We start from the raw sequence: 15,035 nt of genomic DNA on the forward strand, positions 1-15,035 counted from the left end.
TATACACTTTCAAAAATTATTTTGGAATCAGGTCAACCTGGGAAGAGATATCTGTTGAAGTCAACAAATATTACACTGAGACACATTCATTGCAAAATATGTCTACAGTTTATGTTGTTTATACCTTTGGAAAATATGAATTATGTAGTTATAATTTTTTAAAAGTTAATAGCATCATTTAGGCTATCATGTTGTGTTAATTGAAGTGGCTGTTTGGTGAATCTAAAGCTGGATCAGAAATAGGAAAATGTAATATCTCTGTGAATCACTCAGTTTCAGGTCATTTTATGTGCCTCTAGGTCATCACAGTGGGTAACATGCAACCATTCCATACATTTTTAATGAAATTAAGTGTAGCATAATGGTAGCAAGCTGTGCATCTCAGTAGCTGCCCCTGGGGGTTACAGGAAGCAATCTTTATGTTTATCCACTTGGTAAGATGAATTACAAGGCATGTACATGTGTACAAAGGTGACAAATCGAGACTTTTACCTATATAATGTTCCATGTAACATTTTTGTGTATGTTCCTTGGCATACATCATGGTGGGTAAAATTCACCTATACCATAATTTTGTAACATAAATATGTTCTTTACTACAATGGAAGCCAGGTGTTGCTCACAGTAGCTGTGTTTGGGGAAAACAGGAACCCATCTATGCTTTTACCCAATGGGCAGACAAAGGCCAAGGCACATACGGGAGCTCCAAAGGAACAACAGGTGAGTTTTACTCATCAAATACTCATTGTTAAATTGCTGTGCATTTAGAATTTATTTTAAAAGATGTTTTCTTTTGATTTTTCTTGTAGATTGAGTGCAATTCAGTACAATGGCACAGGAAAAACAAAATTTACAAGTTTGGGAAGAGGTCAAGACTTATGCACCAAAGATGATGATGACTTTGACACTGGCCATTTCAGCCAAAGTACCTGTGACAGTGATATGGAGCAAGAATCAACTGATACAAACACAGGGTATGAAGACCTCCTTGATTCACATGAGGAAAAAAATAGCAATGTTAAGTACATATTTGACTAGTGGAAAAACAGCAAAATAGTCACACATACCTGAACTATCCAAATTTAGAACTAGGTCCAAAATTGCAATTAGGTTTTTGGAAGACGGGTGAAACCTATTAGACAAAATACCAGTACTGTCTTCAATGTAAAAAATTGTTTGTAACAGATAATATGCTCTAAGATGTTGTGAAATAAATGAATGATGAAATACAAGTAAGACATTCTGTATGCACTGATAGTAATAATGAAAAATGTTAATTATGACACCTCACTATCAGAACTGAAAGCACTCATAGGCCTGCTATTCTTAGTGGGGCTTTCTCACGGTAATGCAATACATGTGATGAATTTAGTACTTAATTTAATTGATATTTTGATTTTCTGTTAACTGCACATTGTATAAGAAAGTCCTGACCAAACAGCAAGAACAGGAAGATATCAAGTATGTTGTACACACAAGACAGGAGATGAAAACACATGTACTATCAGAGTATGCCTTACATATGTGCAGAACATGCTGTTTTCATGTGGGATTATTGTCTTAGATGGCCATAACACCACTCCCAGCACAGAGGAAGAGGCTTCTAGGCCACAGAAGCACTGCTCCTGGCACAAAAGAGGTGAGCCACTCTGGTGCCAGCAGCAACCTGCTCCTCTCTTCTAAATGAGAAGACACATAAACAAGCCTCAAAACCAGACTTTCAAATCACCTAAAGCAACCCCAAAGGGAAACTAGATGGAACACTCTGATACTCAATCTCCTGGAATTCATGAACAGGCAACAAAAGAGGATCTGGAAAAAATGAAATTAGAAATAATATCTCACATAACAGCAGAGATCGTGCCCATAGTGCAAGACATGATTAATAAATCTAGAGAGGACACAGATAAAAAATAGAGGAGCTGAGAAACATGATGAAATTCAACATTGGAAACAAATGGAATCCATAAAAAGTGCAAACAGATATCCAGATTAAAAGCTCCATTGAAAGTCTATGCACCAGAATGAGCCAATGTGAGGACATAATTTAAGATATAGAAGATAAGATTGCAATTAGTGATCAGGAAAAGAAAAACTTCTTTAAAATTCTAAGGGACCATGAGAAATCAATCTGGCAGTTGCTAGATGATGCAAAGAAGAACAACATTGGAGTGTTTGGAGTCAACGAAGAAATGGGAGAGAGTGCACGTGACATAAAAAAAAAAAAAAAAAAAAAAAAAAAAAAACTGTTCACAGAAGTGATGGAAGAAAACTTCCCAAGAAAGGGCAAAGAACTTGACATACAGATAAGTGAGGCCTATAGGACTCCAAGTAGCCTTGCTCAAAAAAAAAAAAGAAAAATCAACACATAGGCATATAAAAGTTAGGATTCCAGAAATCCAACAGAAGAACAAAATTCTACAAGCAGTTAGAGAAAAGAAACAAATCACAGACAATGGAAAATGCATCAGAATCACAGCAGAATTCTCAATGCAAATGCTTAAGGCAAGAAGAGCTTGGAATGATATATTCCAAGCACTAAAGGAAAACAACCTCCAAACCAGATTGATGTACCCGGCAGAACTATCTTTCAATAATTGATGGAGAAATAAGATACTTTCATGAAAAACAGCACCTTAGGAACTTCATGAATACCAAACCACCAAGCCAAAATATTTTAGACAATATCCTAGGAAAACAAAATGAGGCTCACAACCCCAGGGAGACCAGCAGAATGGATCAATCAGCCATGAAAAGAAATTAAACACAATAGGGGAGAATCCAAAAAAAAGAAAACGTCATGACAATGATAAGTCAGTATGTATCAGTCATAACCATCAATGTCAATGGTCTCAATTCCCTGTAAAAAGAAATAGACTGGCAGAATGGGTCAAGAAGCAAGATTCAACAATATGCTGCATAGAAGAAACATACTTAATTCAAAAAGAAACTCATAGACTGAAAGTTAAGGGGTGGAAAACAATATGCCATGTTACAGGAACCCAAAACAAAAGCAGGAGTAAGCTACTCTCTTTGCAGATCAAGTGGATTTTAAATCAGCCCTGATTAAGAGAGACAAAGAAGGACACTACATCCTTGTAAAGGGAACAATCCAAGTGGAAAAGATGACAACCACAAATATATATGCATCAAACACTAGTGGGCCCAACTATATAAAACAAATATTAATGGACATGAAAAATCAAATAAGCACTAATACAATAGTACTTGGGGACCTCAACATCCCAGTGCCAAAAATAGATCAAGTGGACAAAAATTAAGTAATGAAATACTAGAACTCAATCAAACTCTTGAACAAATGAACTTAACAGATGTTTACAGAGTGTTCCACCCCACAAAATCAGAATACACATTCTATTTAGCTGCACAGGGGTCATTCTCCAAAATAGACCACATACTCATGCTTAGAACATGTTTAAGTAAGTGGAAAGGAAGTGAAGTTATAGCCTTTATGTTATCAGACCACAGTGTGATGAAATTGGAAATCAATAGCAAAAGAAAATGCAAGAATTTCATGAACACATGTAAACTGAACAACACACTTCTGAATAAACTATGGGTCACAGAGAAAATTAAAGAAGAAATCAGATAGTTCCTACAATTACATGACAATCACAATACAACATATTGAAATCTACAGGACACAATAAAAGCAAGTATATGAGGGAAATTCATAGCAGTGAATACTCATATTAGGAAAACAGAGCGAGCTCAACTACACAACCTGATGCTGAACCTAAAGCTTCTAGATAAAGAAAAGCAGGACAAACCCAAAGCCTATAAAAGGGAGGAAATTATAAATATCGGAGCAGAAATCAATCCAATGAAGACTAAGAGGACAATACAAAAAATCAATGAAGCCAAGAGTTGGTTCTTTCAAAGAATACACAAAATAGACAAACTCTTAGCCAAACTTATCAAGAAAAGGAAACAAAAAGCCCAAATCCATGCAATTAGGAATGAAAAGGATGAAATTACAAGGGATCCAGCTGAAATTAAGAGGATCATCAATTCTACTTGAAGAACCTATATGGCAATAAGATGGAAAATACAGAAGAAATGGACAGATTCCAAGATATGTATGAATTACCAAAGTTGAAAGAAGAAGACCTAAAAATTCTAAATAACCCAATATCGATCAATGAAATTTAAAATGTAATTAAGAACTTACTAACTAAGAAAAGCCCGGGTTCTTATGGCTTCACACTTGAATTCTACAAGACATTTAGAGAGAAACTACTGCCACTACCATTGAAAGAGAAGCAATACTCCTGAATACATTTCTGGAAGAAGGCATCACCTTGATCCTCAAAGCAGAGAAAGACCCAACTGAAAAAAAGAGGACTATAGGCTAGTCTAACTAAAGAACATAGATACAAAAATCCTTAAAAAGATACTGGCAAATAGAATGCAGAATATCATCAAGAAGATCATACACCTGAACAAGTGGGATTCATCCCAGGGATGCAGGGATGATTCAACATACACAAATCAATCAATGTAACATACTATATCAATAGAGCCAAGGACAAAATCTATATGATCATCTAAATAGATGAATAAAAAGTATTTGACAAAATTCAATACACATTTATGATAAAAACTCTACCAAAAAATGGAATAGGCTGTCTCTTCCTGAATCTGATAGAAGCCATCTATGAAAAACCAACAGTCAATATCATACTAAATGGTCAAAAACTGAAATCCTTCACACTGAAATCAGGAACAAGACAAAGATGTCCACTATCACCACTCCTGTTCAATAGAGTTTTGGAAATATTAATAACAGGAATTAGACAGGAGAAAGAAATAAAATCAATAAAGATAGGAAATGAAAGAGTCAAATTGTCATTATTTGCAGATGACATGATACTCTATATAAAAGACCCCAAGAGCTCTACTAAAAGTCTTCTAGTCTTAATAAGCAAATTCAGCAAAATAGCTGGATACAAGATCAACACACAAAAATCAATAGCTTTCCTCCACATGAAAAACAGACTTTCTGAGAGAGAAATAGGGCAAATAATTCCTTTCAAAATAGCACCCCCAAAAATGAAATACATAGGAATCAACCTAACAAAAGAAATCAAAGACCTCTACTCTGAAAACTATAGCTCTCTGAAAAGAGAGTTTGAAGATGATATCAGAAAATGGAAAGACATTCCTTGCTCCTGGGTAGGAAGAATCAGCATAGTGAAAATGGCCATACATCCAAAACTACTATGTAGATTCAATGCAATCCCAATTGAAATCCCAGGAGCATACTTCATGGACCTTGATAAAAAAACTAAAAATTCATTTGGAACAAGAAGGGACATGGAATAGCAAAAGCAATTCTAGGTAACAGACATGGCCAGGGGTATTACAACTCCCAACGTGAAACTACACTACAAAGCTACTGTGATAAAAAGAGCATGGTACTGGCAATGAAGTAGACCTGAGGACCAGTGGAACAGATTAGAAGATGCAGAAATATCCTTTGACCCACTCAACCACCTCATCTTTGACAAAGGAGCCAAACACCCTCACTGGAGGAATGGTAGCCTCTTTAATAAATGGTGCTGGAAAAACTGGGTTTAAACTTGCCAAAGATTAAATCTAGACCTATACCTCTTACCATGCACTAAACTAAAAATGCATTAAAGATCTAAATATTAAAACAGAAATAATAAACTGCCTAGAAAAGAGTTTAGGAAGAACTCTTGAAGTCATTTTTGTAAGAAAAGTTTTTATGAACAAAACCCCAGTTGCTTGTGAATGAGCTCAAACAATGAACAAGTGGGATCTCTTGTTATTAAAAAGCTTTTGCACAGCAAGAGAAATGACTAACAATGTGAAGAGACAACCCACAATGTAGGAAAAAATTTTCTCCTTCTGTTCCTCAGACAAAGGTCTACTATTTAGAATCTATAAAGAACTTAAAAATATCAGACCTCCCAAATTGAAAGACCCAATCCAAAAATGGGCTTCTGAAATGAACAGACATTTCTCAAAGAAGTAGAAATAGTAAATAAACATATGAAAAAATGTTCAACAACACTGGTAATTCGAGAGTTGCTAATGAAAACAATGCCGAGATTTCACCTCATTGCAAAAAGAATGGCTACCATGATGAAATCGACCAATAACAAATGCTGGTGGGGCTGTGGGGAAAGAGGTACCCTTCCTCCACTGCTGGTGGGATTGTAGACTGATGAAACCACTGTGGAAATCAGTATGGAGATACATCAAAGTACTAGGACTAGAAGTCCCATTTGACCCAGCTATTCCCCTGCTGGCTATATTTCCCAAAGACTTAAAACAATCATACCACAGTGATATATGTGCAGAAAAATTCATGATATCTAAAACTTGGAAACAACTCAATTGCCCATCAACTGGAGACTGGATAAAGAAAATGTGGGGTTTTTTTAAATATATAAAGTGGAGTACTACTCAGCCATAAAGAATGAAAAACTAGAGATATTTATAGCTAAATGGATGCACATTGAGGGGGATAATCTTAAGTGAAATAAATAGGACACATGAGTGTAAATACTGAATAGTTTCTGTAGTGTGAGAAACTGAAAGTGTAAATAAGGACTAAAAGGTATAATAGATATTGTGAAATAGGAAGAAAAGGTGAAAAGGGGAAGGGAGAATGGGAGGGGTAGGGGAAAAGAAAGAAGATAATGGAGGTAATAGGAGAAAAAGAAAAAATGAAAACAAAATCTTTGTTGATAGGGAGGGGTGGAGGGTTGAAGGGAGGGGAGCGGAATGGGAAAAAATAAGAGAAAAGATGAATTACGTAAGGGTGCAAATTTCCAATGATGAATATCATTGTATTGTATACCTTAAATGCACCAATTTAATTAATAGAAAAAACTGAAGGGGGTAAGATTACATTAATCCAGGGCTCATCACCCGTGTTTTGCTAACTTTTAGACAGACACCCTCTAAATGATTTGTGTATCTATATTCAGAGCTGAGAAGAGATTTGATCCAAAGTTGTAGCATAACAAAATGATTAAGTTTTGTTCCATTTTTGTTATCTAGTGGGATTTTTGGCATCTGTCTTCCCAAGTAAAAAGTTGGGGTTCATGCAAAATCTGGTTTTTATGTCTCTGACACTCCATGAAGCTATCTATCTATGCTGTAAAGGATAGTACTAAGGGCAAAGGATTCTGTCTGTTCCTTCTCCCTGTGGTAGTCCCTGACTATGCTATTACTACATCGTGCTCTTCAGAGAGACTTTATTCTCCTTAAATTTAGGAGGAACTCTCAAAAGATCTCTTTCTCATTTTACTATTTTTAACTATTTTAGTATTTTGGTTGTGTTTTCTCTTTGGTGTTTGTGACCAAGTAGGTAATCAAAATTAACTATTTTTTACCATTAAAGCCTATTAAGGTTTCTCACCCTTAGCTTTTGGGGATGTGTAAAGAACTTTTTGGTTCCTTTAGAACTTTATCAATTCTGTTATCAACTAGTATTGGGCACAGTCTTGCCTGATCATATGACTTTTCTTGGAAGCATGAGGACATTTGGCCCTTCAGTGATCCCCCTTTAATACAATGAAGTTTGGTTGAATCTTTTCTCTGGGATCCAATAATCCTATGCTCTAGATTTTTAGTGACTCACCAGAGTTGCAGAGCCCCTAGAGTGGACTCTTACTCTTTTCTGGGTCCTGGTTTGTCTTGAACATCAAGAGCAAAAATATTGACTGTCCTCTTAACACTTTTATCTTTCGTAGTTTCCAAACCTCGGTTGTTGAAGACACTGAAGATCAGTTTTACTAAACATAAAGTGTGAATAGTAGATTTTAGCCCCTATATAATTTCATTGGGAGTTAATATAATACCACATCTATCTTTTAGGGAATGGTCTATTAACTTACAATACTGCTCAAGGTGTCTGTTAGGACGCATACTCTTGAGGAATCTTACTAGACCATAGTTAAAACGTTTTATAAAGGAAATTTAAAATGAAGACAATAAGAGAAAAAAAATCCATTTACTATAATAGCTAAAGAAATATAAAAAACAATTTATAAGTCTGGTTTTTTCAGGATTAGAATCCTTTAAATAAGAATATATTTGTTTACAGATGTACCTTTTTGCTGAGTAATTTTGAAATGCAGCATGTTTAAGTATATCTAATTATCCTAATATCATTAGGAACACAATCTAAATAGTGTCTAACATTACAATGTTGGTTTTGGGGGACAGGTGCATCAGTACATCATGGTGTCTTTCTAAAATTCTACACTTCAGAATACTTGTACCCTTAAAAATACAAATGCATTCAACATACAATGAATAATTAGAATTACAGTTAAAATGAAATTTTTACATATCAACTTCCTTTAAAGTAAAATTTAGAATTTATATCTAAGCAATATATCTATAATCATGTGATTTTTGTATTCAACAGATATATGATGATGAACAGTACAGACAAAAAATTAGAGAATGGCTTTAGATCTCTTAGAAGCTTAAAAAGTAGTATTAATGGGCCAGGGATTTAGCTCAGTGGTTCTGCTGCCTGCCTCAGAAGCACAAAGACCCGAGTTCGATCCCCGGTACCAAAAAAAAAAAAAAAAATCTTAAGAAAATAGTATTAATGACCATGAAATGATTTATTACTTGATATTCACGTATATCTCATCTAAACCATAACAAAAGTGTTCACTTAATTAAAGACAAAAGATGTAGACCACGTTTTAAATGGTGGGATTGTCCAAATGGCAGATTTTTTTCCCATCTGAATGCTACTATATAACAAAAGAAATGTTAAATATTCCTGAACACTGTATATATTTAAGGTCTACATGTAATGTATATTATATAAAATAGAGCACTTATTAATGCATGTGCATGTATCAAACTTATGTATCTTTAGTTTTGCAAACTATGTGAATTTGCAAAGGATATTTACTCCTCAGATGAATACATATCTAGCCTCAGACATACAGAAGGTCTAATGTACTAAAATAATCTAAAATATTTATTTAATCAGAATTATACACTGATCTTTTAAACAAACTTGATTCTATTAGGACTCAGGTTTCTCTGTAATCAAAAGCCTAATGGCAAGACATTTCTAAAAATATGTTCACAAAGAACAAACCTTGTTTTTTGGGCCAATTTCTATGAATTTTCCTAAGAGTGCATGGATATTTTATTAAACTTTGTTGTTTTAGACATAGAATTTTGTTTTACATTAATTTTATGAACTTGGTAAATTATATCCAATCTTAATTTGTACAGTTTTTATAAGTTCCACCCCTCAAAAGTGTTTTGCAAAATAAATTAGCTTACAAAATGCTCTTTATCTTTTTTTAGGACATAATCTAACCATGCAAGATCTTCCCAAAACTATTTTTACACTTTTTTTTACATTGCTCTGTGTTCTGCTTACTGGTTATTTTTCTGCCTTGTTTTCATGTTTAGATTTACAGAGCAAAGTAAATCTAATATGTACAGTAAATTTAATCTAAAAATATAGTGACCAAGTTATTTTTAAAAAAGACAATATTTTCATGAAACAAAGTTCTGTCAGAACTGTGCATTAAGCATGTACTTATATCCTCTTTTTTATAAACCAATGTGAATTGCCATGTAGGACAAAGCACATCATTTACAAATGCCAAGTTTAAGAAAAGCAGTTTATAACACCTTTAGAATTTCATAGTTAAGCACATCAGGAATATAAAAATTGTGCAAACCCTGTATAAGAATTAATGGCTATTTTACTGAGAACACTTTTTTGAGCAAGACTATCATGATTGATTTAGAGGAGTATGGCTCTTTCCACTTATGTAAGAATTATATATAAAGCCGTAGTTAGTGAAATAATTTATTTACTTTAGAACATATTAAGATAACAACCAACAATCATGACTGGCTGGATTATGTCAGAACAATTACATCCCTAAGAATAAAGTTTATTACAGATAATAATGGTTTGCATAACCAGAATTGTAAAATAACATTTTGAACAGATACCTAGCCCTATCAAGGTAACACTTTAGTTTTCTAATCAAAGCCTAACCAAAGGTAGTAGAAAACATAAGAAATTATTTTGACAAAGTAAAACCTCTATTTTTAGTTGTATTGTACATTTTATTAAGAAAAGATCAATATCTTAAGTCATCATTTTTAACATGAAGATTTTAACAATATCTCTTTATACTACATTTTGAATTAATTCAAAAAATTAGAACAAATCATTTCTAATTGGAAGTGCTATATCCAAAAGATACACTCTTAGGATTTATGAATGGTTTATAAGAAAAACTTAACTTTTGATCACTGAAGAATTATGCCACCCAATACATAGGTTACCAGCAGTTATAAAATTATATTATTACTCATATTTGTGTTCCAAATGGTTTCATATATAGATGTAAGCACTGTAAATCTAGAAAAGAAAACAAGTAACTTACCTTGAAAGGGAAAAGTCCAAAATCTTTCTTGGTGAAACTTTTACACCTTTTCTATAAAAACAAAATGATTTTTAAAGAAATCACATTTTAAGTCCTTAATTTAAGCAAATACTATACAAGAAAACAATAGCAGTTTATCTATAAGAGAGAGGCAAGCAAGTCTTTTTAATAGCTCTTGAAAATATTAGTATTAGGTCAGTAGCAGACCAAGTAAGTCATAGCTAGTAACTAACTCCACAGGAAAATATTTTTAAAACAAACATTGCCGGAACATTAAATGAGTTGTGCTTATACAAATTATTATATTTAGGACATCTTAAAGTGTTGAAAAGATACAATCCTTTATTACTTTAGGAAGTTTGAAAGCTCATTTTGAACTGATTGAGTTATAGCTTTATAAGTCTCTATTTTAAGACACTAATTGTCCTTGCAAAATAGTTACTCTGAAACTTACTTAGGAGTCAGATATCTTTTTATCTTCAACAGAGTGTTATACATGTAACATATATCTGCAATGTATGAAGTACATTTAATAAAACCAAATGTATTTTCATTTAAATAGTTTAAGAAGCAAAATATACATGAATTTATAATTGGTATGTTTTTAGTCTTTAGTATTTTAAATTAATTATAAATAATTCAGATGTTTTAGTTACCCATCTATCTAATTTAATGTTTAATAGTAACTTCCACATTACAAATAATAAACATCTGAAAAGCACATTTATGTCGCAAACCACTGGTTTTTGGGTTATTTGTTTTTCCTGAGGAGAAGCACTTCTCAAAAATTGTAGTCACGACCTGGAAGTAACATCTATACACACTCTGTTTCTTTCAATGTGTTATTTTGTAATTCCACCTTAGAAATGCCTTTATACCTCTTTTTGATTTTTATTTATTAGTAAGTGTTCACAGTATGTAATGATTACTTCTGCCATGGGGAGTTGGTAGATGTGTAGAGCACATCTTCATTCTTCCTCTCCTTCTCTCCCCTTCTTGTTCCCTTTCTCCATCTCTTAGTTGCCCTCCTACATGGAAAATATCTATTTCCCTGTTTCCTATTATCTGTCTTATATTTTGTCCTTACTTATGTTTTGATTTTTTTCATAAAAAAAGAAACTGTGATATTTAAGCTCCTGTGTCTTATTTACTGCTCTTTACATTATGGTCTCAAGGTGCATCCAACTTTCCTATCAATGACCCATTCTCATCCATGTGGTACAGTAGTACTTCATAAGTGTGTAAATAACACATTTTGTTTACCCATTCATCTGTTGATGAACATATAAGCTGCTTCCAAAATTTAGCTATTATTCATTTTCTTGCTAAAATATATGGATAGGTCATTGCGATGTGTCTTCACTTTAATCCTCTTTAAAAAAATAAATTGATATAATGTACCCCAGTATTATTATACTAAAGTGACTCTAACATTAAAAATATATTTAACTTAAGACTTTAAAATTTTCATTGAAAAAAAGTTTGCATAAATGTGGAGGAAATATAACTCTTGATTTGGGTCATTAATTATGAAATAAACACTTATGTAAGAATTACTCAATTTAGGCGCCTATCCTTAGTTGTCTTTCCAGTTACAACTCATGAATCCTCTTTATGTTAGCTGCTGTTGTTGATATCTTTTAAAATATGTACCTTATCTTTAAAGCATAATAATGATACCAAGACTATTGTACAGTCACATAATATATGAATATGAAGTGTCAATTTTGCATTAACAAATTACTAAAGGCATAATAACTACCAGTATCTCATCATATTATAATTTAGGCACATTCTTATTTTAAAAATCAGTTCTCTCAATTGATCCATGATGAAATAAAAATTATTTTCCATACAATATCATAATTTAGAAGTAATAGCTTTCCTAATCCATACTACAATAGAGCTTTATACTTTTATTATCTCTTTCTTTTATACTAAGAAAAAATATTATATTGTAAAAAGAATCTGAAGTAAGAATGAAAGTCATTCTTGCTGTTTTCTGTGGTCTGCTATCATAATAGTTTTATGTCCTGTGTAAAATCTTTAATATTTTTGATATAGAACCTGCATATAAGATGAGATCCTACATAGTTAAATACCTACTAAATTAACTAATTGGAAAAAATTTGAAACCAGTTATTTTTTTCTTAAAATGAGATTCAAATTGTGGCATAAAAATTATTGATAATACTAATTACTATGATAATAATTATCAAATATTTATTGTCAACCACAAAATACTCTCATTATAGTTTCTGTTTTATTTTTGTTAACTTTGTAGCCTAGCCAAGAATGAAATCCAAACCACTTGTTCTAGAATTATTACAATTATAAGCAATTCCAAATATTTCACTTTGTATGTCTATATTTGTATTTATACATCTACATGTCTAGCTACTTACACGTTATTGTACAAAACCAAAATAAAATGGAAAAAAAATCAGTATAGTTTAATTTTAGATTAACATAATCATACACATTATATATGTGATCACAAATATGATTTTCATGGGAAACTCACCTTTTCAGGTTTATTTGTTAAATATTTGAATTATTTGATATATACTATCAACAATTTGAAAAGTTTTAGAAACCAAATAAAATTCAACCATATTAACAGAGGTAGCACTAGAACTATTTATTAAGAAAGATATTACACAGTCTTCTAATAGACATGCCATCTATCACATATTAGTTATTTCAAGGCCTTTTTAAAAAAGTGTAAATAATGATCAAAATGTTAAATACATAATGTGAAATAGGAAGAAAAGGTCCAAAGGGAAAAGGGAAGGGGGTGTGGGAGGAGTAGGGGAAAGGAAAGAAGGAAAAGGAATAAATATGTGAAAAGGAAAAGACAGAAGCAGTCTTTGTAAATGGGGAGGGGTAGAGGGTTGAAGGTAGGGCAGAGGAATGGGAAAAAAATAAGAACCAAGAGATATCATATAAAGGTACAAATTCCCAATTTCCAAAGATGAATGGCATCACATTGTATGCCTAAAATGTACCAATAAGCTTAATGAATAAAAAGAATCCTGAACTAGAAAAAAAATGTAGTCTTTGAGATTCACCATGTTTAGATATGTATTTTGGATTTAGACATAAATACTAATTTTATAGTTGAAAAAGTATTCAGAAAAACTGGTGCTTATGGACTGATTAGGACAAGGTTCAGATATGAAACATATTCTTCTCATTAATAAGTTTATAAAGTCTATTAAATTAATGGTAATTAACTATGGAAAATAATATAAAGATTTATGTCTTATTTATTAAAATGAATTCTTTCTCAAAATTAATATTCAAACAACATGTAAATGTTTTACTCAGCTCACCTAGCTTCATTTATATAAATAAATATAAATTAATCATTTTCATTTGAGTGGGTGGGTCTGCTAATATTCTTATGTTTCTGTATAATTCTCATAATCATATTATGCTTCCTCAATTTAGTTTTTCTTTTCTTCTTCCCTTCATTCTTTTCTCCTCTAATTTAAATATTAAATGACAATTGTTAAAACCAGTTACATTTAGCTCAAATATCAGAATGACTTGACCCATGAGTTACCAATATCGAACTATCTAGCAAATGATTGTTAGCACATAAATAAATCTGTGACACTGATCATTTCTCAAAATAGATTTCATGAACTTAGAATTGTTTTCCCAAAAGTCTTTAAAATTAGTGAAAAATCTATACCATATTCTCTCCCTTATTTTTATCATGGTTCAACTTTTTTCATTGCATATTCATTCATAAATAGAACAATAAATGCAATTAATTGTACCAAAATTTATTATCACAGCTAAATATAACAAACAAAAGAAAAATGAATTTTAATACCATCCTTGGTAACACCATTTACTGTATTGACATTTTCCCCTGGATTTCATGTTATGAAAATGTTACTGTTTATAACTTATACAACAACTTTGGCCACTATGATTGAAATAGATAACCTGACCCACTTTGTTCTGTATAAACATTCTTGGTGCATCCAGACACCTTTGGAGTATTTATATGGCCTAGAGTACTTCCATGAACATCATCTTCCACCACACAATAAAAAAATCAGCTGATAATTACAATAAATTCCTGAAAGGAATACTTCATTTCAATACCTTTCACTCATGTGTTTCAAGTAAAGGTAAGTGTCTCTGATTTTCATGTTTGTTGTACTACAATAAGACCATAGTAGACACTTCCCATTTTTCCAGTGTGTTTATTGATATTAAATATTATAATTCATAATATTTAAAATTCTACAATGATTAAACATATGGTTTGAGTGATTTAGTGTGTTCTTTATAATGTTACTAAATTACAGATTTAGGATTAAAACAACAAAATGTACTAGCAATATTTTTCTTCAAAATCATTCAACCACATTAATTCAATCAAATAGGTTAACTAATTTTTTTTGATTGCTTAAGCATGCATATTGTTACCACTATTGGATTTGAGATATTCACAACCTTCATGAATATTGAAAGTGTCAGTCACCAAGTTTTACAATTAAATTTATGTCATAAGCATCACTGGTTAACAACAAAATTTCCATAACCTAAGTTTTATGAATTGCTGGAGTG

The 15,035-nt window shown here is 32.0% G+C and overlaps 1 protein-coding gene across 1 annotated transcript in view; it reads left to right on the forward strand.

Moving 5' to 3' along the window:
- The first annotated feature begins 670 nt into the window (after window positions 1–670).
- Window positions 671–15,035, forward strand: part of LOC101696659 (lupus La protein) — a 180,010-nt gene continuing 165,645 nt past the window's right edge. The window contains exons 1-2 of the mRNA XM_087193023.1: window positions 671–720; window positions 810–974. Coding sequence (XP_087049149.1) covers window positions 671–720; window positions 810–974 — 215 coding nt within the window. The remainder of the gene's footprint in view (window positions 721–809; window positions 975–15,035) is intronic.

The sequence above is a fragment of the Heterocephalus glaber genome, unplaced genomic scaffold, assembly GCF_053883595.1.
Source record: "Heterocephalus glaber isolate CG9 unplaced genomic scaffold, H.glaber_assembly_v1.0 deba00001577, whole genome shotgun sequence".
Taxonomy (NCBI): domain Eukaryota; kingdom Metazoa; phylum Chordata; class Mammalia; order Rodentia; family Bathyergidae; genus Heterocephalus; species Heterocephalus glaber.